The sequence below is a fragment of the Podarcis liolepis genome, assembly GCF_965112155.1.
Source record: "Podarcis liolepis genome assembly, chromosome: 3".
Taxonomy (NCBI): Eukaryota; Metazoa; Chordata; class Lepidosauria; order Squamata; family Lacertidae; genus Podarcis; species Podarcis liolepis.
Window position 1 is genome coordinate 43772996 of NC_139557.1, and position 25010 is coordinate 43798005.

At 41.6% G+C, this 25010-nt stretch overlaps 1 protein-coding gene across 1 annotated transcript; it reads left to right on the plus strand.

Annotated features, from left to right (window-relative positions):
- The first annotated feature begins 516 nt into the window (after positions 1-516).
- On the plus strand, positions 517-23852 carry LOC310704284 (hormonally up-regulated neu tumor-associated kinase-like). The gene is made up of 9 exons (XM_083497549.1): positions 517-933; positions 1679-1971; positions 3792-3847; positions 5288-5426; positions 7892-8019; positions 10636-10771; positions 11984-12161; positions 19984-20206; positions 21917-23852. Exons 1-9 carry the CDS (start codon positions 688-690, stop codon positions 22681-22683), a joined length of 2166 nt encoding a protein of 721 aa, XP_083353675.1. The 5' UTR covers positions 517-687; the 3' UTR covers positions 22684-23852.
- The last annotated feature ends 1158 nt before the right edge of the window (positions 23853-25010 follow it).

Genomic DNA, 25010 nt, shown 5'->3' on the forward strand with positions numbered 1-25010 from the left:
TCATGTGTAGTTAGTTCCCAGCGATTACTAAGAGGTATGAATCAGTTAGTGAGTTCATGGGCATCCGGGAAAACAGCATGAATCTCTCAGCCAGTGTGAGGTGAGAGTGCAGTTCCCCAGAGGATTCTTGAGGTGGATGAGGGCAGAGGACCAGCAGCACATTGGGGTCAAGCCGTTCTGAACACATGCTAGCACCACCTTCTGTTTAACTAAAGTCTGCGTTCACTTGAGATACCCTGATGCCTTTACACGAGGAGTGGACGCGCTGTTTATGTCTGGAAATACAGGTAAAGCGAGCGACACTCTAATTTAGCTGATTGGTGTTCAGGGCTGGTGAACAGAGCCCTTGGTGCTAATGTTGGCCTCTGTAAATGGGAAGGGTTTGTTCCATGAGATTATGTGACATCGGAGCTGTCAGTTCTGGGGCATTAATTGACATCGTGTATCAGGTTAGGTTAATAATCTCCAGCTTGGTTCTGCTTGAGCAGGCCTGCATGCCGGCAGATAGAGATCAGTGATGAAAAACTAGCCTCCAAGGGAGGATGATCACACACGGCGCAGCCAACGATGCGGCCATTGTACCTCGAGACCTACAGGCACAGAATCTGTTAACCATTCTGTGTTGCCTCTGGAAAGCAGCAGTCTTCGGGAACTGGGGTGCAACCAGCCAGTCTCACTCCCCCAGGGATGCCTGCGGCAATCAAAGCTGCTCCAGATGAGAGAGGAATGGATCATGCAAACCAGGAAAGGATATTACCAGAGTGGGGGACAAGCCATAGGGATATACCTGTTTGTTTCAGCAAGATGTCCCAAGAGTCTAGGAAGAATTTTCCCCATACCAAGCAAGTTGGGAATTACCTAGTGGGCAAAATGATCAACAAGGGCTCCTTTGCCAAAGTGATGGAGGGCTTTCACATCCCCACTGGGGAGAAGGTAAATGGAGAGTGGCAAGAACAGAGTGAGAAATGTTTGCCACTAATTTCATGGTGATGTATGCTGAAGAAGTTTAGGGCTTTGTTTCTTCATCTGCAACCTGGTGCTTTATTTAGCTGAAGCAGCAATGCCCATAATAGTAATATATTTACCTGCTATCATGCTCTGGAATATTGCACCAGATCTAATATGTTAATATTACTGTGTTAGGTATGTTGTGTGTATAATTAGATGTTTTTCCTAACTTTTATGAATCACTGTTTTCCTATTCATGATACCAATGAAACTTGTTTGATTCCTATTTGATTCTGAGTATCTGAAGTGGCTGTTCACCTAAATTTTGTAAATGTGTTGATGGATACACTGCTTATCTTCCTTGAGAAATTCAACATTCAAGTTATCTAACAGAAGTGTAGAATTTGGGAGGCAGCATATGTCTGTACGTGCAGACATTCCACTGTGTGTTGTACAAGGAACACTTTTGCTGGAACAAATTATTAGATCACCATTATATCATTATCTAATTTTAGCATATATTAACTGAAATCAAAAACTTACAAAGCTACCGACATTGAATATTATGACTTATTGCATGCAAACCACTAGCAGAAAAACTGCATCTTGATCCCATCAATGCTAAATAATGTATATAAAAAATACGTTTTTGTCTTTGACACTGTGCTGCTAAAGAAAAGTGGGTTGTCTGTATTATAAAAAAAGTATTGACAGCATTTTTGTTATTTAGGTAGCCATAAAAGTCATAGACAAGAAAAAAGCCAAGCAAGACTCCTATGTTTTAAAAAATATGAAACGGGAACCTAGGATACATCAGATGATTAAACATCCCAATATTGTTCAGCTCTATGAAACATTGGAGACGGAAAACTCCTATTACATGGTGATGGAACTGTGCCTAGGGGGAGATCTCATGGACAGAATCTGCGAGAAAAAGAAACTGGAAGAAAGGGAAGTCAAGAAATATACCAGGCAGATAATGTCTGCAGTAGAACATTTGCATCATCATGGGATTGTCCACAGGTACAGCAAATTTCCTTCCCTCAGATTTATATTTCAGGGGGCATGATAAAACTCAGCCCCACTCGTTTCATGAAAGTATCTGATGAAGTCTTCCATTCAAATTAGTGGGATTATTAAGTGCTTAACTTTGATCAATTATGCCATATGTATATACCAGGCATGTCCAAAGTCCGTTTTGGGGTAAAATCCTAAAAAAAAACAACACCTCAGCAACTTCAATCCTTAAAAAAGCCCAACAACTCACACATGTTCACTTCATCAAATCTGGATCTCTTTGAAAAAGGTTTTGGGCACCCTGGTATATACAGTGGTACCTCAGTTTATGAACTTAATCCGTTCCGGAAGTCCGTTCTTAAACTGAAACCGTCCTTAAACTTAGGTGCACTTTCCCTAATGAGGCCTCCTGCTGCCGGTGCCCTTCCACTGTTTGGCTTCTGTTCATAGACCGAGGTAAAGTTCGCTAACCAGAACACTATTTCCAGTTTTGCAGAGTTTGTATACCAAATAGTTCGTAAACAGGGCTGTTCTTAAACCGAGGCACCACTGTATTTCAGAAATATCAAATTATATACTCACAGAGAGCATCCATGCAGCCTTAAGGCAGTGAAACCATTAGGGTGAAGTGAATTATCTCAAGAGACAGATGAAAGCATGGCACCTTGTCATTTAATTTGTTATTACATCCTTACTGTTGGAGAGAGAGAAAAACAACAACACCCCACAACATTTGGATTTCCTGCTTCAGGTAATGAAATGTCTCAGGCTAGCTCAGTGTACACACACAGTGTTAAAGTAAACAAATATGGTTTTGAGTGCAAACTGGGATTTATTAGGAGAATGAGCAAAAATGTCCATCATTTTGACAAGTGGGTCATTATATGTGGAGCACAGGGTCAGCGCCTCTGTTAGGCAGTTTGAGGTAGTTACCTCAGGCAACTGATTTTGGCTGCCGTGAAAGGGAAGCAAATTTCTGGTTGTTGTTGCTATTATCATTATTATTATTGCTGCTGCTGCTGCTGCTGCTACTTCTGCTACCACTAGCAGAAACTTTTTGCCTCAGGTGCTAAACTGGAGTTGAGAGATAGAAGGGATTAGTTTGTTCAAGTCACCAGCAATTTGTAGTTTGAGGGGGTTTCTCCCTCCTCCAACTTACCTTCCTGAAACTCCCACTTTCTCTTCCCCCTGGAACATGAGCTTTGTAGTCTAATTCTGGCCTCATAGAGAAAGCCATCATCAGTCCCTGTTAAGGCCTGGCATACCTGTGATAGCCCAGATACTGATCCCAGGCCTGCTTCCCACTGCCCCATAATATGTTACTCTGTGGTCATTTTTTCTTGGTGGGTGGGGGGGGGGGAGAAGCTTCAGGTTTCTGGACTTCAGTGCCAAGGTCCAGCATTAACTGCATACTATGCTGGAAAATATTGTTATAAGGCAACAAGTCTCTGGGGAGCTCTAGTGCAATTAAGTTATTACACTCAGAAAGGTTAGTTTAACATTATTTGCAGAGCAAAATATTATGCGCTAGATCCAGATTTGCTCTGGATTTCCACCAATTCTCATCCTGTCCACATCTCCCAGTGCCAACCTAGGGTTGCCATATTTCAAAAAGTGAAAATCCCAAAATTGTTGAGCTTTTTCGCCAAAAACGACACTGCCAACATGCGTTGCCATACGTCTGGAGTCTCCAAGGGAATTGCATGCTGAACTGACTAAAATCACCTCCCCACCATGCCCAATGAATGGAATTTTACTCACAGAAACTCTGGATCCAATCATGTATTTCAACACAACACATTTACTTTCTCTCCTGCTTTGTTTAGAGATCTGAAGATTGAAAATTTTCTTCTGGATGAAAACAACAACATCAGAATCGTTGGTAGGTGTACTGTATGGCAGACATACAACTCTCTTATGCAGAGATTGTTGTTGTTTTTTGTTGCCTTGCACTTATACATAACAACTAGTGACCAAATAAACAGCTATGGTGTCTGTGGGTTGCCAGAGTGGGGAACCTAAAGCTGGGGGCTCGGAGTGGCCCCACAGGCCTCTCTGCTAGGACCTCAGAACTCTTCCCAGCCATGCCCACTCCCCTGGCTACCCCCTTCTCTCCCCAGACCACATCTTTCACACATGTACTTGCCTGGATGGAATGTGTTTTTGAACTGTGCTTCTTTCTTGCCTGGGTGGAGAGATATGGGTGGCTGTCATAGAAACCTCTGACTTTTGCATGGCTGGAATATAGCTTACTACGCAAAGATTTGAGTCACAGGTCTTGTTTCACCCACTCTTTTTGGGGGGCCTCTAAACACTTCCCCTTTTGCCTCTGGCCCCACCCAATGCCACCACTGTCATGTGGCCCCTGGAAAGCTTCCCACAAGGGTATGCAGGCTTGCGGATGAAAAAAAATCACCACTCCTACTGCAGAGGATACTCAACATGAGATAAATGTATGCCCTCTGGACAGAAGGACCTAGGAGTGTAAGGACATCTCTCCCACCGTCTCAACAATACACCCCAGAAAGAATCCATAATAAACAGATTAATTTGCTCAATATGCTTCTGAACATCTAAAAGTTTTCTGGACTCCAGGCTGGGCTTAGATCAGGCCCTGGCACAAGGTAATGGCCTCATCACTGCACACCATGATCAACAGCCAAAGACCCTGGTGCGGCCTTCCCTTCCCCACCCCCTGTTTATACATTACTCATTTCCCCTGGTACCCAGGGAGGATTCTGCCACACTCTCTTTCTGCTTGTTTAAATTAATTGAGCAGACTAGGCTCATACCCAAAATAACACATTTTATATTAACAAAAGTCTTTAAGCAAAAGTCCACCTCAGTCTATAGAAACTCCAGAGGAGTTGGGTTAGACTTCATGTTTCACAAAAATGAAACCAGTGGCCAAGTGTTGTTACTGGGCAGCCCACACTGCTTAGCCCTATGCTTTCATGTTTTTTATAAACAATCGTTCCCCTCTTTTTCTCCTCACATGTTTTGAATGGTAAGATGCTGCCCACGTTGACTTTTGAAGAGTCATCACTTGGAAAGGTGCACACTTGCCACTGTCCTCATTACCTGCCACCCTCATATAGTGGACACTGGCCTGCTGCGCCCTGGACTTTGTTCCATGGTCCATCTCTAGTGACATCCAGGAGAAAGTGGGGAGTGATATAATATGAAAACAGGCTGCACCAATCTCATTTAGATTAGAATGTTGCTCGCTTTGGTTAACTGGTCAATCTAAACTCTAATGATGTCCCCAAGATGGATGTTTGTGTGTGAAAATGTATAATTTTCTATGTGTTTGTTTCTTCAGATTTTGGACTGAGCAACATCATGAAGTTTGAGGGCCTTTCTCAAGAACTGCTAAACACTCAATGTGGGAGTCCAGCCTATGCAGCCCCAGAACTCCTGGCTCATAAAAAATATGGACCCAAAGTCGATGTCTGGTCCATGTGAGTAGATTGTGAATATTTTATTGCTCCTACAGCACTTTAGTAGAGTTCTAGTCATGTGGTGCTGCTGCCAGCAAATGATGGGCTTGTGATTTTGAACAATTCCTCTGGCAGCCCCTTCTTCCCCCACAAAGAAAGTATTCAAGAAATTTACATGCACATCATATACTCGAACATGTACTTTATCTGGACCTGTAAGAAAAATTATTCTGTACAGTGCCCTGGAATTTTATAATGAAGGGTGGGGTATAGATATCTTAAATAAATAAATAAACAAACAAACTCAGATATTTATAAGTCAAACTATTTCTTTTTTACTTTCAGGTAGGTAGCTGTGTTGGTCTGACACAGTCAAAATAAATTAAAAAATTAAAAAAATGTCCAGTAGCACCTTAGAGACCAACTATGTTTGTTCTGGGTATAAGCTTTCGTGTGCATGCACACTTCTTCAGATATTTCTTTTTACATTGCTGATAATATCTAGTCACATCCAGTCTCCAAGAATTACATTTATCAATTATATCCCAGCAATGTTCAGGAGAATGGGGGCCTCGAAGACATAGCTGTCAACTTACAGATTTGAAAATAAGGGACCAGCAGCCTTGAAAATAAGGGACCAGCAGCCAAAATAAGGGACCTGCAGCCTCATCTGTTCCAGGCACTCCAGTCTTCCTGTCCTCCTGCAGTCTGGTCAAACTCATGCTGGTAGCTTCGAGAACACTGTCCAACCAACTTTGTAACCAGAGGTTCAACTGAATAGAATCTGAATCACATGCACCACAAGGCCTATGCAGCCTCAACTTAAGATGGCTCCCTGGCCTGGCTTTGCACTGCAAAATTTGCAGCAGCACATGCAACAAAATGGCGTCCAGCATTCAAAACCCCCCTCAGCTTGCATTAACTAGCCACACACAAGACACGCAAGCTCCACCCCCCAGTCGTTCTTAGACTTCTTATTGGGTGAGCAACACAGCCAAGCAACACAGTTGGAGCCTCCCTCCTCCCTGGCCGGCAGGGAGGGAGGGAGAGGAGCCACTTCGTTTGAAATTTAAGGGACATCATTTAAGGGACATTTAAGGGACATCCATCAATAAGGGACAGCAGCGGGACATGGTGCTGGAATAAGGGACTGTCCCTTCAAATAAGGGACACTTGACAGCTATGCTCAAAGATGATAATTTTAATTTTAAATGTGTGTGAGAGAGAAACAGAAAAATTTAGTTGGAGCTTTAGACATCAGTATACTAAATGAAGTTAAACGCACCTCAGGAACGGCAATTGGGTATCTTGATTTTTACAATGAGAGTAAAAACAAGAGTACTTTGATCTCTAGACTCACATAGCATTAGATTTTTACACTGCAATCATTGTATATGTTAAATTACTTGGTGTTGGTGATATATGAAAGTGAGTGCTTTTAGGACTACCAAGGCCTCTTTTCAACACCCTACCAGAATGTGGAATTCCTAAAGCATGGAAAATTTGAGGGTGAGAGAGGCGTTAGTATACAAGATGTTAATAGGGAGCAACAATAAGTTGTGAGGTTGACTTGTGACTGGAAACAGACAAGACATGAAGCATGGGGATTTATTGACTGTCACATGCTACAGCTCTTCCATCCCTCTGAAACTGAGGGCATGAAAACTGGAATAAAACAGGTGTTCTGTAAATGCAGCTGATGGTGGATGAAAGCTAATCACATTACAGTCCTCCAAAGCGTCTTAAATCTGATGCTGCAGTTTCTTTTAGGCTTGGAACCTAAGTTAAGTTAATGTGAGGAAATTAGGGAACTTTTTTTTTCCAACCGCACCCCCTTGAGGGGCTCTTTGGATGGCCAGAGGCTCCTGTACAGTGTGGGATGAGGTAAGACTGCTGGGGAATGGGAGGAAACATATTCTACAATTGACAACTGGCAGATTCCATTCTAAGAGTCACTAAATGCACAGCTTGCTTCTAAATAGTCATGTAGTATGTAATGGGGTGGAGGTGCACCTATTTTGCAAAAAAAAGAACAATTGTGTGGAAAGGCCCTAGAGTAGATTCTTGTAGATTGCTTGCTTATTCTATCGTGTATGGATGTGAGCAGAAACCATCAAGTTTGGCTGATAGTAGCAACTTGGTTGACAAAGTATATAATGCTAACACACATCAATCTATCACTGTACAGTGGTACCTCGGGTTAAGTACTTAATTCATTCCAGAGGTCCGTTCTTAACCTGAAACTGTTCTTAACCTGAAGCACCACTTTAGCTAATGGGGCCTCTCACTGTGCCACCGGAGCACGATTTCTGTTCTCACCCTGAAGCAAAATTCTTAACCCTAGGTAATATTTCTGGGTTAGCGGAGTCTGTAACCTGAAGCGTATGTAACCCGAGGTACCACTGTATTCCCAAGCATCACACATGCATTTTATGAAACTCTTTTTGCTCCACTGATGTGACTGTTACTATCTTTCTCCCTGGCAGAGGAGTTAGCATGTTTGCCATGCTAACCGGCACGTTGCCCTTCACTGTGGAACCATTTAATATCAAGCAGTTGCACCTCAAGATGGTGAACGGTGAAATGAATCCCATTCCACCCGACATTTCCACTGGTAAACCATACCTGGCGTTGTATTATACACATGGAGTTTGATCCAGCCAAAGTAAGCACTTTTGAGTTCCTTTGACTTCAGGGTCAGCCGAAGACATTTTGTTGCCAGAGGCAGAGCTGTGAATGCCACACACCCCCATGCCCTAGCCACAGATTAAGGAACATACTACCCAAGTTATTTTGGCACCTGAGCAGAAAAACTCAAAAGCACAAATACCTTTCCCTGGTGGTCAAATTACAACCATAGTATAATAAATTGCAGACATTTGTTGCCTTTTCAGGACACGCAAAATAATCTGCCTGAGCCACCTACTAAACTCTGGCTAATGGTAGGACCGGACCGGCTTGTCTTCCTTGGAAAAGATGTAGGTACATGCTTAGCACTCCCGTTGAACTCTCTGAACTTAACTTTGGCTGGATTGTCCTCATAATGCTTAATGTGCATTGAAAATGTGACACAAATAAGTTGTGATTTCATCTGTCATCAATCTTGTTAAGGAGTAACAACATCTATGAAGCACTTGTTTGTGATTTATTTTGAAATGAGTGCCTTTTTCTTTGCAAGCATCTTTGGATCTTCCCAGGGCATTTCCTGGGCACACTGCCCAGACATTGTTAATCCTCCCAGGTGACCCTGCCACAGCCAGCAGGCATTCATTGTCATTAAACAGTATTTGCAAATTCTCAGTCCACCAATGACAGCTGTCAAATGACAGTGATGCTTGGTCCAGCAAAGAGAACTATTGTGCGTGTTTCTCTGAGGATGGAGGCTAGGCTAGCATCACTAGTGTCACGAGCACCACTTTGGATGCTACTCATGGCGTCTTGCAAAATGAGCCACAGCTAAAACACCACCTTCCTGTACCATTTTGAACAACCTGCCACTGCTTCATGGCTTTCCCATAATTTTAAATATATAAGCTTATTTAAATTTTATGCTAATAAAGTTTTGTGTGAAAGAAAATGCTGATGCAGTTTCTCCTCCTTTTTGGCAATGTATTAATGACAATGATTATGAAATCATTATGGCTAGGTGGATGGGACAACTCAGAAACACCATCTGCAGTGAGAGACAAGTTATGCTGGTCACTACGTTACTTGATGAGAACAGGAAAGCCATTTATGCACAACTTCCATTCAAAAAAGATTTGGGTTGGTTTTTGTTACAAAACCAAAGTTTTTTAAAAAAATGTTTGTTGCTTTATTATCTTTCTGTAAATGCTGGAAGGCGCCCAGAGTGGCTGGCGCAACCTAGTCAGATGGATAGGACAGCTCCCACATCAAATGGGGGCACCTTTTATGTGGTTGCGCGCAGCCCCCAGATCCCAGTGCGGCTCCTGGTAGTTCGGGCTGGCTTCATCCTCCCCAGGCTGGATACCTGGAGATCTCCACCTACCTCAGCCAATCGCCCAATCCCGCCTGGTATTGGGGATTGGCCTGGTAAGGGGAGGGACCGTCCTGCCCACACAGCAGAAGGTGAATCTTACCTGCGAAGCAGCAGTTGGCTCCTACTACTACTATGTTCACAACAATTCTGCATGCCTCTCAATCTGGCTAACCCAACATGTAGTGAGGTCACCCATCATGACTTGAAAACAGGGCAGTGACCTGCCAAGGCAGCTTAATGCTTCTGCTCCTCCTATATCTATTGAATTACCAAGCAGCCCAGGTCAAATTGAGTACCACTGTTATTGGAAGTGTTGTCTGCCACCCTGCAACATTATAGTTGTCAGGTCCAGACAAGGCCAAACTTGGACAGCTCTACCCAAATTTAGGCTGGGAGTGGAATGTGCTTCCCTACCCCAGGGTTCTCGAAGTAATTTGCTGAAGGTAGACTTAAGGAAGATCTAAAATCCAGGCCTGAAGGCACTGGCAGAATTCACTGCTCTTTTGACCAGATGAAGGTCATGTTCATAATGTGTGTGCCAAACATAGTCAATCTAGAGGCTCCATACTGCCTGTCAACTGTGGAATTTTATTGTTCTCCCTTCTATTTCCTTATGTGCCTGAAAGAATGTCTGATATTTCAACAAATGTTGTCCTGGTGTTCTCATTTGGTTAAACAGGCTGCAGAGCTCTTGATTTAAGCTTTGGAGTCCCTACAACAGCTTAGGTAAATTAGGTGGGTTGCAAAAGCACCCCATGATTCATTCTGGTTATACTGTGGTGTCAGTGTTTAGAACTGCAAAGCTTACTATTTTAAGCATTAAAAATTAGGCCACCTACAATGGGTTCTAAAAGGAACTTAAGTATATATAAAGTACAAATGGAAGTATAAAGCTTCTTGTGTAATGCATGAATTCATGAGTCTGAATGATGCTCATGGGCCACTGGTGGTCCACAGACCACACTTTGGGAACCCTTGAACCACACTTTTCTAGCAGTGACTCTCCAGGTTTTTAGGTAGGGAGTCTCTTTCCCAGTCATACATGGAGATGCTGGGAATTGAACTTGGGACATTAAACACCTGTTTATCAAATAGTTAACAAAATTAAATCCTCTGAGGGATCTCTGCTGATGTGAACTTAGCAAGTATGAGGTCTAAGGCCAGAGAAAGACAAACTGTAATGCAGGCTATTGCTATAGCTAACATTGTTTTGTTGGAATTTCTGCCCAGGAGCTGTTCATTTCATGCACTCTTTACTTGAACCTGATCCAGCTAAGAGACCTGCTATTAAAGAGGCAATGAAAGACAAATGGCTGAATGACGGTAATATCAGGAAACCACTGAATCCGTGTACATATAAAAATAGGTAATTCTTTTTGAATTTTGTCTTCTTTGTTCATTTTCGCCTTATGAATAGCATTTCCTAGGCTTAAGGCCAATGCAATTAATTCTCGTCCTTCCTTTAAAACAAAACAAAACTAGAACTGGATCATTTTAATGGGGCACATATAAAGTCCAATCCAAGTCTGTTGAAGGCACTTCCTGGTTCCTCTTAAAACTTTTAAAGACTGGCAGAATTTGAATAAATTGGTTCCGTCCTACTTTATTTTGAATATAGTTCTTAGACAACATTGTTCTATAGGAGAAATGCCTCACCCCTAATCTTAGGATTGAAACGTGTGTGTTTTTAAATTAATATACAGAACTTTCACTGTCTGAGGCCAACAGCCATTGCTTGAGCTGTTCCACTTCAGATTGCTTGTGGGGACTCTATACATGACTGACAGTGGGTTACCTGCGTTTCAGAGAGAGACACTCCCAGTCCTTCCTGGCAATGCCAGGGATTGATCTAAGGACCTTCTGCATTCAAAGCAGATGCTCTGCCACTGAGTCACAGAGTTGTTCTCCCAAAAAATTTACATTGATGTAGTGTTACTTGCTGAACATATAACTGAGTGGCAGTAATTATACAAGTGACATAATATGTACGTTTACCCAGTGTGGTGTAGTGGTTAAGAGCGGTAGTCTCGTAATCTGGGGAACCGGGTTCGCGTCTCCGCTCCTCCGCATGCAGCTGCTGGGTGACCTTGGGCCAGTCACACTTCTCTGAAGTCTCTCAGCCTCACTCACTTCACAGAGTGTTTGTTGTGGGGGAGGAAGGGAAAGGAGAATGTTAGCCGCTTTGAGACTCCTTTGGGTAGTGATAAAGCGGATTATCAAATCCAAACTCCTCCTCCTCCTCCTCCACCACCACCACCACCACCACCTCCTCCTCTTCTTCTTCCTCTTCTTCTTACCCGTAGACCTCTACTGAGATCCAACCCATTACCATTGTTGCTCTACTGCAGCAATAAGATTGGAGAAATGGTGGGTGAGGCAGGGTTTAGGAGCTTATAGGCAGGTTGGGGAACTCAAAGGAGATTTGGAGGAGGTGTTCAGATAAATTTTGAAATTGGGATCAGGAAGAAAACAAGGGTTCTTTTGTTGTGGAGGGGAATAACTTTGTTGAGTGAGCTCAGTTCCAGACTGAGCCCAAGGGTTCCCTCCATCCCTGTTACCAAAGCATCTTATTTTTCAGACTTCGCCCCGATGAGCTGAATCCTGTTGTTTTGAGTTACATGACGGAAACACTGGAGCTCAATCTTTCGGATGTTGTCAATGTCTTGATAAACAACAAGCCATCTTATATAATGGCGACATACTACTTGCTATTGAAGAAATTAATTAGATATCAGAAAGAACATGGGACAATGAAGGTGAGGTGTGAATCAATGACTGGATTAGTGAATGCATGCTGCCTGTACCTTGCCTGCAGTTCTGAAAACCAGGGGCCTGCATAGTTTCTTGAGCTCCGGGGAAGCCAGTTCTCAGTGGATTTTTAGTCCATGCATTTCTAGCTAGCTGTAAGTCAGGTTATTAATTTCTAGATCTTCCTTCCCTGGGTTTACTAGATCTTCCTTTCCTGGTTTAGATTTCTGCATCCCAAGAAGGGGGTAGAGGTGGCAGAACCATTGGGGAGCTATGCTTGCAATGCACATTTGGTGGTCCTCGATCCCAGAGAGTAGATATGGCTGCATTTTATCATTCCTTTTCCTGGTGTTGAAGGGTTGGTGTTTGGGCAATGGTGAGAGCTAAGGATGCTGCAAGCCAAACATCTCTAATGGAGGGCGATGAAAATTGTGGATACTGCACCTGCCCAGCTTGGTCCTACATTGATGGAGTGGGCAACATCTGGCAGGAGCAGAGGATGGATATTCTGGCTTGTTAATAGACATGGTCTCTCTGCAGTTTCTAAGGGAGTTGTCTGTCAGATGACAGAGGTGTGGGGTGGAAATCTGAGTTGTTCTAGGGAACAATCATGGTTCTTAGACTGAATACTACTTTAACTTAGAGCAGGTGTGGGAAACCTTTTTGGACCAGTGGCCCAGATCAATAGAGATTTTGAAAATATTGCATTGTTTATAAATGATTTTAAGTAAAAAATAACAATAAATTCCTCATCCTCAAGGGACAACTTTGACAGGTAGGTTGGACCATCCACCAGTTAGTTATCCGACATTATAATGATGTCAGGTGATCGAAAACTTAGTGCACAGCACTTCCCAGTCACCAAGCATAAGACTTGCAAATCCTTTTGTGCAGCGTTTTCTGAGCACACGAAAAACAGCTGTTTGTCAGACACTTGGGAAATACTGCACAAGGGGCTTTGCAAGCCCTGTCCTTTGGTACTTGGGAAGTGCTGAGCACCAAGACTGCATACACGCCACACATTTAAAGCACATCATTTCTGCCAAAGAATCCTGGGGATTGTAGCTTACCCCTTCACAGAGTTAAAGTTCCCAGGATTCTACGTAGAAAACAATGTTCTTTAAATGTATGGCGTACACACAGCCCATGTGTGTTCATTGGTATCATTTTTGTTTAAAGCAAGTAACTTTCCCACTTGGAAAGTAAAGAATTGCTTAAAATGACCTGGAGCAGATTAACTTGTGTTTGCTAGTAGCTAGAAAAGCTTTCTTGCTTGACACAAAAGTTGTTTTTGTGTATGTTATGCAAGCTTCTGCCTTGCCTTGGCAATTTACCTTGCTGTTACGTTATCATTTTTGTTGGGTTATGTTGGTGTTAGTTGTATGTTTTGGTGCTGGTTTTGGACATTTTAAGCTCTTTTGAGCTCTGCTTGCTGGAGTGAAATAATGAATAAAACAATAATATCTCAGGGTCATGGAAGGTGTGAAGCAGATCACACTGGAAACCTCAAACATTTTAAGGATTTCTCATTGTTTTCTTTGAGAGGTTGCAAGGCCATATAGTACATGTTTCGTTTTAGCCCTGAGTTTTTAATGCAGAGATTCAGGGCTTATTAAACAAATAAACAGGGAGGGGGACATCTTGGTACTTACTTAGAGCCAAATTACTTTAGGCATCTTTATGTTTTCCCTCACTGGTAACCATCACTCTTAAGAGGCTAGCAGCTCAGTCATAAACATCTTGCTCTGTGTAGACAGGAAGCCAAAATCTAACTTTAAAAGTGTAAATGGTTTGGAAATATTTGACCAAAACCAACATTTCTTAGAATACACATTAGAATGTCCAATCCAGGGCGAAAGCTTGTTTTGATAAGTTTGACTCATGAAGTTATGGCTCTGTGCAAATTTTCAGTATATTGCTTTGGCATAATTATTTTGGAACCTTCCCGGAAAGTTCAGGTGCCTCTAAAGTTCAGTTGGGGGCAAGGGTGGTTCAATTTCTCTTGGTCTGAAGCCCTGGAAAGCCACTGCCAATTGGTAGACAATACTGAGCTGGAAGGACCAATGGCCAAAACATAGTTTCTTGTCTTCATAAAGTCAGCTCACAGGAGTAGTTCCAGAAACAGCTCTTGTCACAAAAGGAGTAATGTGAGCAACTTTCCCTAAAGACTTCTGGGAACTGTAAGTTGCTAAGGGTACTCAGAATTGTGGCTCTGTTAATTCCCATCATTCTTTGGGGAAAGTCTTGTGGTTTAAAGGTGCATGAAATATGCTTTAATTTATGGTTTGTGTGCAGCCTCTCCAAAGATTTTAGGCACTTTTCATTATTTTTACTGCCTAATGGTTACTACATATGCTCAGGTGGAGAGTGGTTCAGAAATTAGATGGGCCTTGTTAGGGTTTTAATTCTTGCTCATAGGAACTTTCAGGCATTTTGTAATGAAGCTGTTTCAAAGACTCACTTGATATTTGCCTGTTCTCCTGTATTCCAACACAACCAGGGGATCATGTAGTGACATGTGAAATATGCCAGGGGAATTGCAGGGGGCAGAATTAGATGACCCTCATGGTTCCTTCCAATGCTACAATTCTATGATTTCTCTACATGCGATTTTGCTCATGGACACATTATAGGGTGGAGGTGGTTGCAGCAAGCACATGTTTGTTTCACACCAGGATGTATGGCATCATGGGTTTTGTAGTCTTAAGGCTAGATTACCATTTTGCATGCAAAGTTCATTCTGCAACTGATACTGTAGGATTTCACGATATAACAGTGCCATCACAATGGTTGATATAAACCCCGTTGCAGAGTTTAGCACAATTGCAGAAGATGATTTGGCAAAAAGGGTGAAATGCTGTGAAAGTGATCACCAATATAATAATACCTAATTTTCATTCCTGTGAATGTGTAAACATGACTACCATGAAAACACCTTGGTGCAAGATGAATGCAAGACAGATTTGTTGGAAACATGGCAGATATCAGTATGACCACCTTAATTTTTGCAAGAGATATTGCAAATGCCAGTATTCTGTTGTCTTTAAATGTTGACAACAAGCCAGATATACTTTTGCTTCATCCTCTTGACATTCTGCCATGCCTGGAGTGAGTTGCAGACACAATGAACCCATTGATATTTGAACACTTGAAACAAATAATTTACAACAAAGTGCTATTGAATAAATAACTGAAAGCTTCAAATAAGCTAAATAACTTTCCAGTAAAGTCCTATGCTGAAGTCATATTTTCCCTCTAGATTGGATTTCATAAATGCTTTGCAAGCAGCTATGCATCCTATATAAAAAGGAAAACATTTTTTTAAAAAAATAATTGGGATTTATTTTCTGACATGGATAACGTAGAAAGCCAGATACTTTCACTAGCCTCCTGTTTGGGTTGTAAAATAAAATGCAATATGAATTTAAACAAGGCGCATCTTAATGCTCCGATGGGGACAATATGGAGCAACTTAAGAATCCCTTGACCTGCATTTGAATCAGATAGAAAAAAACAGAACCTTGGAAGTTCAAGGCTGAAATCTTCTACTATCCTCATGTTCTCTGTATCGCTACCCCAGCAGATCTGTTCCCTGTGGTCCTTTAACTAGTGCTTAGTGAGGACTTCATGAGTGCTTTCAACTCCATTTGTGCACTAACCAAAAAGTCAAAAGGTCTTCTCTTCATAAATTCTTCTGATATTAACTCTAAACAGTTCCCTTGTGGATTTCATCTGTCATTCCAAGTTGTACTTCTTTTACATTGCCATAAATACTTTCTCTCTCACGTCGGCTTTTAGGCTCATCAAGAAAGCCATCCAGCTAACTTTATTTTCCCCTTGACTTTTGTTTATCCAAGATATATGGACAACTCTTACAATAAATTCTCAGGATAGCAGCAAGTTCGCACATCTATTGTTCCTCACTCAGCGAATGCAAAATCTGATGGCTAAGACTGACTGTATGAAATGGTCATCAGTGATAAAAACCACAGGCAGAACTTTCGTACAACTTCACATCACTTTAGGCATAATACAGTTCAGCAGAGGGCAGCAGCATTCACTGATCTTCAGCATTAGAGCTGGCTCTGCCATTAGGTAGAATGGGGCAACCATCTCAGACAGCAAATGCTGAGGGGCAGGGAGCAGTGGTGAGATGCTGAAGGACAGAGATTTATGTTCCATGCGGCCTACTGTCCACAATTATTAAGGACCATGGTGCCCTACTGCCTGTGTCAAAGTAAGAGTTAACTGTCAGTCCAGTGGACTTATATAAGCTTTGACTCAGAGAGCAACATGTCTTGGAGTGGCTGTTCTCAACATTATTGAACTGTTTGGAGCAATGAAGGGGGAGAATGGAAAAGTTTATTTTGCTGCATTTTATGTACTATTGCATCAAGCCGTTAACCATTTGCACATAAAAACCCCCAGCAGAATCCATTCCTTCCCGATTGCTTCTCCATAAGGCTGTATGCACAAGCTGCTGAGTTGAGACCCTGGGGAATGGTGGGTTCGGGGGAAAGAGAGGGGCCATTTGGTCTACGGTTTGAGCATATAATACCAATACTGGCACAACTACAATGGCTGCCGATTAGTTTTCAGGCCCAATTCAAAGTGCTGGTGTTGACCTATAAAGCCTTACATGGCTCAGGACCTCAATACCTTAAGGACCACCTCTCCCCATACGAATGGACCCAGACCTTGTGCTTGTCATCTGAGGCCCTTCTCTGTGTCCCCTCTCTCAGAGAGGTTCAAAGGGTGGCAACAAGAGAATGGGCCTTTTCTGTGGTGGCTCTCCGATTGTGGAATGCTCTCCTTAGAGAAGCTCACCTGGTGCCATCATTACATTGTCTTTAGATGCCATTTTACTATTAGGCTGTCTCTCAGTATGCGTTTTACTATGCTTTTATTATCTTTTATCATTGATGTTTTGCACTGTGTTTCTAACGTTGTACAGCTCCCTGAGATCTTTTGGTGAAGGACGGTATATAAATTGAAATAATAATAATAATAATAATAATAATAATAATAATAATAATGCATATGGGCATTGCTGAGGAACAATACTGTACTGACATAATATAGCAGTCAGCTTCTGCATAAGTTTTTAAAAACTAGTAAAATAATTGTCCTAAAAACAATTTAAAAAAACAGCACACACACTATAAATGCCTGTGAAGACATGTTGGGGGTTAAGTGTTGCTCAACACCAGTGATGTCACAAGAACTAGCTAGTAGTTGCCTATGAAAGTGATGTAAATACACTACACAGAGCACTACAGGTTCTAATAGATAGGCTAACTGAGTGGTGTGTGTGACATTTTTTCATTGCCAGAAAAAAAAAAAGCTGTTTGAGTATTGAGAGAATGTGATTTCCCACAGTAGACACGAGGAAAGAGATTTGATTCCCCACCCCCTCATCAACTAAGTCATAACTGTGCTTTGGTTGTCCAATAAAACTCTTTTCAGTATATACTGGAAAGACCCTAAAGGTTCGATTTATTAAAGTTTAACTTCTCACTTTCTAAAATCCTGACTGCAAACAGCTGGTCACAAAAGATTTAGTTTTAGGCATGATAGTAATTTTGTTTGGTGGGAAAACCTACTGGAAATTTGGCTTTTAAATGACTACAGGCAACCGAAACCGTTTTTCCACGATCAGGCTTGAGCCATAAATTATTGGATAAGCATAAAACATGGCCTGTCCTTTTACACACTGTGATTTCTCCAAGCAACCTGTTTGCATTTTATGTGTTTTGTTGTAGAAAAGAGAGCCTAATGATTACAATTTGCCATCCAAAACTTTATAGTTAAGCCTTGCAGAAATAGTGTTCCTGCCAAAAAGCTTCCTGCCCAGGTGCTTAACCAATTAGCTCTTAAGAGGCCTGGCTATAAAAACGAACCATGGCAAGTTTTCTGATGTACTGTATATAACGTGACAGTTTGCAAAATCTAAGATGAAAATTTGTTTTCTTAACCAGGAGTGTGCAAAATCCTGAGAGACGCTTTGATTGCTTTGGCTAAAATACTTATGTCATCTCTTATTCCCCACTGATGCAGTGCGGTTTGAGCAGTACAGTTGTTGGTGGTTTTTTAAAAAAAAACTTACCCAAATTGCTCAAGGACAGAAAGTCCTTGAAGATAACGGATATAACCACATTTCTGCAAGTTTTGAAAATATTTGATAGGGACAGATGAACCCACAGGAGTTTCAGATTCCCAAAGTGTTTCAGATTCCAAGAGACTCAGTCTTTTAATGTACTCTACTAAGGCTCAAAATTCATTCAAGCATTGGGAGAGCCAGTCAGCCTATAAATTTTACTTGCTTCGAATAAAGATTTCTATAGGATAGATTAACAAGGAAAACCTTTCCTGTAAAAACAGTGGCTGTCAAGGTTTAATACTGTACTATATTGGATTCAGTGTCCAACTATCTATTAAGACATGTCAGCATTATACATCAACGGTGCTATCTTTGGCTTTTTTTACTCAGAAGATTTGTTTATGTATTTAGTTATAGGCTGTTTTTCTACACTGCCCTTCATCCACAAGGATCTGGCAGGTAGTGCACAAAAGTACATAAAATAGCAAATAAAATCAAAACATCAATTTAAAAAACCCCATTCAACCAATTGCAAAATTTCAGCCCTTGGGGCCAAATCCAACCGTCAGTCCTCACCCGAATGTCTACATGAAAAGGTGTGTCCAACAAGGTGTCATGGGCTGGCTAGATGCAGAAGAGTGGTGGGAGGCCCCAGCTGGGGAACTCAGAGCCAGGGGCATGGTGGTGGGACGATGATGAGTGATCAGAGGGAGAAGAGGGAACAGAGTGGGAGGAGGAGGTGTCGGAAGCTGAAGAGGTAGCAGGATTCGTGAGCAGGAGGAAACTGTCGCAGAGAGTTGGACAGACTCAGAGGCAGGAGAGGGGGGCAGGAGACAGGCTGCTGAAGAATCCAGGGAGTCTCCTACTCTTGCTGTGATCAGTTCCCCTCCCACCCGGTCTCCCAGAACACAGAGAGGAATGAATACGGCGGAGCAAAGAGAGACAAGATGAAGTTGCCTTAGATTGCTAAGGTAGGACCTGAGCGGGGAGGAGTCTCATCGGGGCTAGACCTACTGGGAAGTGTTGCTGTGATCACTAGGCCTGCACTGCTTTGGTTTCTTTGAATAACGAGTTAACTTCACTGACACCAGGTGTTTTGTTACTGACCTGCCCTTGACTCCGGCTCCTGACACAAGGCATGTAGTTAAGTAGTAGAGGATGTTTTGCATGCAGAAGATCCCAGCTTCATTCCATGGTACCTGCAGCTGTAAGTGGTGTGAAAAACATGTGCCAAAGAGCCTGGAGAGCTGTTGCCAGTCACAGTAGACAATACTCTGCTCAGTGGACTAGTGGTTTGGCTCAGTATAAGACGGTTTCCTGTATTTGGGTTATGGCTCTACCAGCAGATACCAAGTGCAGCTGGAGAAAAGGAATTTCTCATAACAGCCCTTGTTTTTATACTGTTGGTTTTATTGCACATAGATTATTTATTGCAAAAAATGTAAACATCCTATTCCATAGTCTTTGCAGTCACAATACCAGTCTCCACGGATTTAGAGTTAGCCAGTTTAGCTGCAGACTAAGTTTGTTGAACCTAGTTCCCCCTGAAACCAAAGGGACTTAACTTGATCACGACTAGCTTTTCACATTGGACCCCTCTTCTTAACCTACCCTAGTCTAGTAACAAAGTCTACATCCCACCTAGATATCTGAACTTACCACGTTGCAGTTTCTTATCACTTCAGCTTTTCCATGTATGGTAGTATTACCGGTGTCTGATATGTCTACAGAAGGAAAGTACCTCAGAAAAGTTTGATGTTAAACTTCCTGGGACCCTAAGCCAAGATGCAGATGATATGCCAGCTTCTCAAAAGACAGAACAGGTTACAACAGAAAACTTGAAAAGCTGTGAGAATAAAGTGTTTCCTTCTGTCCTGAACTCAGAAATGCCATATGCTATCCAGGAAGATGAAATTGCCATCACTCTGGAAAACCAAGGAATTTTACCAGAAGGTAATATGTGCTGCTTATCTCCATAATCTGGAATGCGGTTAACTGTACAAAGGCTGGGGTGAGTGGGACTTTAATTGAAATTAAGGTAACCAAGGGAGATAAGTTACATCAGGAGTGGGGAATTTCAGGTCCAGGGGCTGCCAGGCTTCGATGTGGCTCTCAGAATTCTCCCCAGGCCATACCTTTCAATGACCCTTCTGCACACCCTGAATGTTTTTGCCTGGCTAGAATGTTTCCTTGAACTCTGGTAATGTCTTGCTTGTTTGAATGGAAGATAGAGAGGGGAGTGTGTGTTTAGAAACTGGCCTCCAATAAAAAGGTAAAGTTTGCATTTGGTGCTCTACACACCTTCCCCTCTGGCCCCACACTGTACTGGCATGTGGCCCTCAGAAAGCAATGAGGCCCTCAAAATAAAAAAAAGGTTTCTTACCCCTAAGTTACATGGTAGGCAGCACTGTTACTGCTGCTGTTGTAGGGGCACTCCATGCAAAAAAACCTGGGAATTGCAGGTAATGCCCTCCATTAGCAAGTGGCTAGCTAAAGCATATCAGTGTGCACTAATAGCAAAACTGATTCGTTGTGTCGGAATGAAAGAAGGAAAACAAAGATGAAACAATTCCAGTACTTTCTTTAGAGGCACAAGAGAACCAATACAGGTACTTGCAAGAGCATAGTGGTTTCTTTTGTCCAAAAAGCAAACAAAATATAGTATGGGTTTCTATCAATCTGGTTTTGTGCTTTATAGATATTATATTTGAAAAGTAGATATGTAAAGCATATATATTTTATCTATGTCATTCTAAGAATTTTTTCTTTCTTTCTTTTTTGGAAAATTAATTGTTTTTAACCTTAACTTACATCAGAGCACCTTAGCTTACTGTTTTAAAGGGAAAGGATAGGCCAGTATGAGCAAGAGGAAGGAGAGGATTTTTTTATAGTTCCTCTTTTAGCCTTTTGCCCCCTTGCCCACCTTTCAAACTGTTCCAGAGTGTCCCCTAACTTTCCAGAACACCTTTGGAATACCAAGAGAAGGAGAAATCAGCAAACATTAGCTTCCTTCTTCCTGCAGTAGAAGTGTCCCGTGAGTGGAAATACTCTCATAGGAACCCTCAATCCAACTCATTGTCATTTCTCATCTACAATTAACCCAGATGTGTTGTGACTCATGGTCAGTCATGAAATAAAATTTATATCTGAACTTGATGAGCAGATGATATAACTGGGCCTCTCATGAAGTCTGGAAGGTGCATATGTATACACTTCAGCATGTGTCTTTTTAAATATTGGAAGTGGCAACTATGAAAGGTTTTAGCTCCCACTTTTAAATATCTTAAAGGGACATACATTGCACCCTTAATGCTTGTAAGAGGGAGTATTTCATTGCAAAACAAGTCAGAGTGTATTATTCTCTGCAAAATATAAAGTGCAAGTTTGTATTTACTAGCATTGCTCAATGGTTTCATGTAGATGTTGAATGACATGGGGGGCAATATAGAACTAAACAGTATTCCCCCAACACTTAGTGTACCCCTTCTTATTTTTACCAAATTTTTTTTACCTTTTATTATCATTTTGAAAGATCCAAAAATCTTATCATCATACCAAATGTCAATCACAAATTTGAAGTATAACACATAGTGATATCTCTACTCTTTACTGCAACTATAATTTCTACATAAACTGATTTCATATACTCTATATTCCATTTAGTTTCCAAGTTTGCAGACAGAGAATTGGTTCATTTTGAACCTCCTAAATCTCCAAATAAATATTTTTCATGTGAGCCATTAAATCACACACAACTGGACCCGCAGGAAAATATAGAAGATATTAAAGGTTTTTCAGAAGAGAGAAAATCATATTTATCTGAGAAGCCACCTTCTGCTTTAGGAAATAACCCAGCATATTCTATGAACCACCAGGCTCAGAGGTCCTTAATGTCATGTGCAAGTAGACTAACACCAAGGTCAGCAATTGAAAACAGACTGGTAGACCAAAGTCCTATGGTTTGCCCAGACACAAGAGTCAAGGATCTTCTGAAAGCAATGGATGAGAATCTTCCATCTCTACCATGGCAATACCAGGAAAAGGAAAGCTCAGCTCTCTTGATTATGGAATCACCACACCTCTCACCTTTACCAAGGCTGAGACAAGTTGCCCTGAGGGACCCCATCACTAAAAAGATTTCATTGATGGGACTATCACAGCAACAACCCAATGGCTCATCTCCATTTTTTGTCAACGGGTCAAGACCGCCAATTTTCCCCATGACTCCACAACAAACACTTATGGTAAGAAGCTTGAGGCAATCCAAAGAAAAGTCAAAAGACTTCTTCAACAGTGGCAAGGTTAAGAGGAACTTTGTACAACTCAAACACACACCTAAGGATGTGGACTTGAATCTTCCAGTATTATCTCCACCATATCAAACAAGGTCAGGGAAAAAACCTGAGATTTTAAGACTAGATTTTGCATAATGTTTGCAATGCAATATACTAAATGAGTAGCAGTGGGGTGTATGTGTGTGTGTGTGCAAAAATGCAAAAAAGTGGAGAGACAAAGTGTTTGGCAAATAGCTAGGAAGATTGTGACAGGAGAAGGGAAATGGAGTGGGAGTAACTGGTAACACAGAGTACAGAACAAATGGGTCCAAGTTAGTTGTGCACATTATAACAAAAGAATAAAACTCTCTCACACACACCCCACAAGATCCACAATAGGTTGATTTCAATGAAACAAAATGCAACTAACATCCACAAAGGAGGAAATGAATATTCAATAGCTGGCAGTTTTTTTGTTTCTATTCCTATTTTGACAGAACTCATTTGTGAATCCTGTGCCAAATAGTTAAATGTGGTTATTTTATTTTTTAAAAAAAATGTTTACACAACTGTAGGTACTTGAAATTCACTGTTTCTTTCTTTCTTTGTTATTATGAGAATCCATATTCATGATGAAAAGCAAAAATGTGTCCTGTGGACTAACAATTTATTGGTGAGCACTTTCTGGTACACGTAAGTTATCTAAGTCATATGCATGAATACTTCCCAACAGAGAACTTGCATTGTAATCGTGAGCCTGTGGCAGATATTTTTTAATAGCAAGAATGCTCATGTTCCTCCTATGCCATGTGGATCTATCCCTTCACCGTTTGGATGAATCCCAGAGTTGGACTTGGGAGCCTGGGTATAAAATCTTAGCTCATATTGGAGAACTCATGAATTGACTTCAAGTGCAACTCCCTGGCCAACATTACTCCAAACAATACCATTTAAAGAGATGTTAACCTTTTATACTGTAAACTTCAAGAGAGGTAAAGGCAAAGCACTGGAAACATGAGAGTGTGTGTATGGTACAAGAATGGTTTAACTATGTTTGGAATAATTCACTAGCTGACAACTGTCTAAACAAATTTGAATACTAAGATGGCTGGACTAGGGAGATGATTTTGTATGGTGTGGCTTTATTTAATGAAGAAAGAAACCAAGTGAACTGGCACACATGGCACAATTTTTTGGAATGATGATGAACAAAGTTTCATAAGCAAATTATTTGTAATCACCTCTGTCAAATCCGAATATATAATACACCATATGTTGCACTGTTATTTTTTTGTAAAAATAAATAGTTTTTAAAAATTAAAAAATCAAAGTTCTACTCATTGTGACATCTGCTAGGACTCTGGCACTTCATGCACTTGTAATGTCCATATTCTGTCACCTCTGCCCTTTACTCATAAACACGGAGACTCATAGATTTCAAACCTTTCCTGATCCAGGACCCACTTTTGACTTCAAATGTCAACATGGATGTCACCCCCAATTTTTCCACCCCATCCCATCCCCAAAATAATATACTGTGTTTTCGCTCCATAAGACGCACCTGACCATAAGACGCACCTGACTTTTAGAGGAGGAAAACTAGAAAAAAAATATTCTGAATCAAATGATGTACTAAACTATTTAATAAACTACCGATATATCAGAATAATATTTCAACCATGTAAAGTGAACAGCAGTCAACAGTGGCATTAAGAAACATCACCACTGTCATTAACAAATGAAGAGAGATTTTATCCCCTAGTAAGGGGGGCAGGCAATGGAAATATATGAGCTTCCCACATTGAGTCCCTTAGATCTAAGGACTGTATGGTTTGGCCTTACGCAATTGTTTTAATAAAGCCAAAAGAAGTGGGACTTTCTTCCTTTTTGTTCATTGCAGATTGCTCTGGGGGCTTTCATATGAGGGAGGAATGAGGGAGAGATCTGATTCAATTCCCATTTAAAGTCAAACCTATCTAATTCACACCTTCTTACACAACACAAGGACCAAACCACAGCCACCCTTCAAATTTCACACTTCTGCAAAGGAAGGCACTACTGTCCCAGCAAGACCAGTAGTGGAGGGAGGGTCTTGTGTGGCGGCACGTCGCCAGTGGGGACATGGGACATTGCCCACGTGAGCGTTGTCCCAAGGGGGTGGCGCGGGCGTGCACTTCTATCCCAATGGGGCAGCCGAGCACGGGGGTGGAGGGGTTACACAACTCCCGCTGTGCTTGCTTTACACCCGTGTAAGTGGCTCCTTTCCTACTTTAAAATGAGCCGCAGAGGAGGGACAGAAGGGAGGCATGACTCCCGTCTGTCCCTCCTCTGCACAGCATTCACTTCATAAGACGCACAGACATTTCCCCTTACCTTTTAGGAGGAAAAAGTGCATCTTATGGAGCGAAAAATACGGTATGTCATTTTTCTGTCACTGGTGACCAGATGCAAGGTTGTTTTTTCAGGCGTAGCCTGCCATTCAG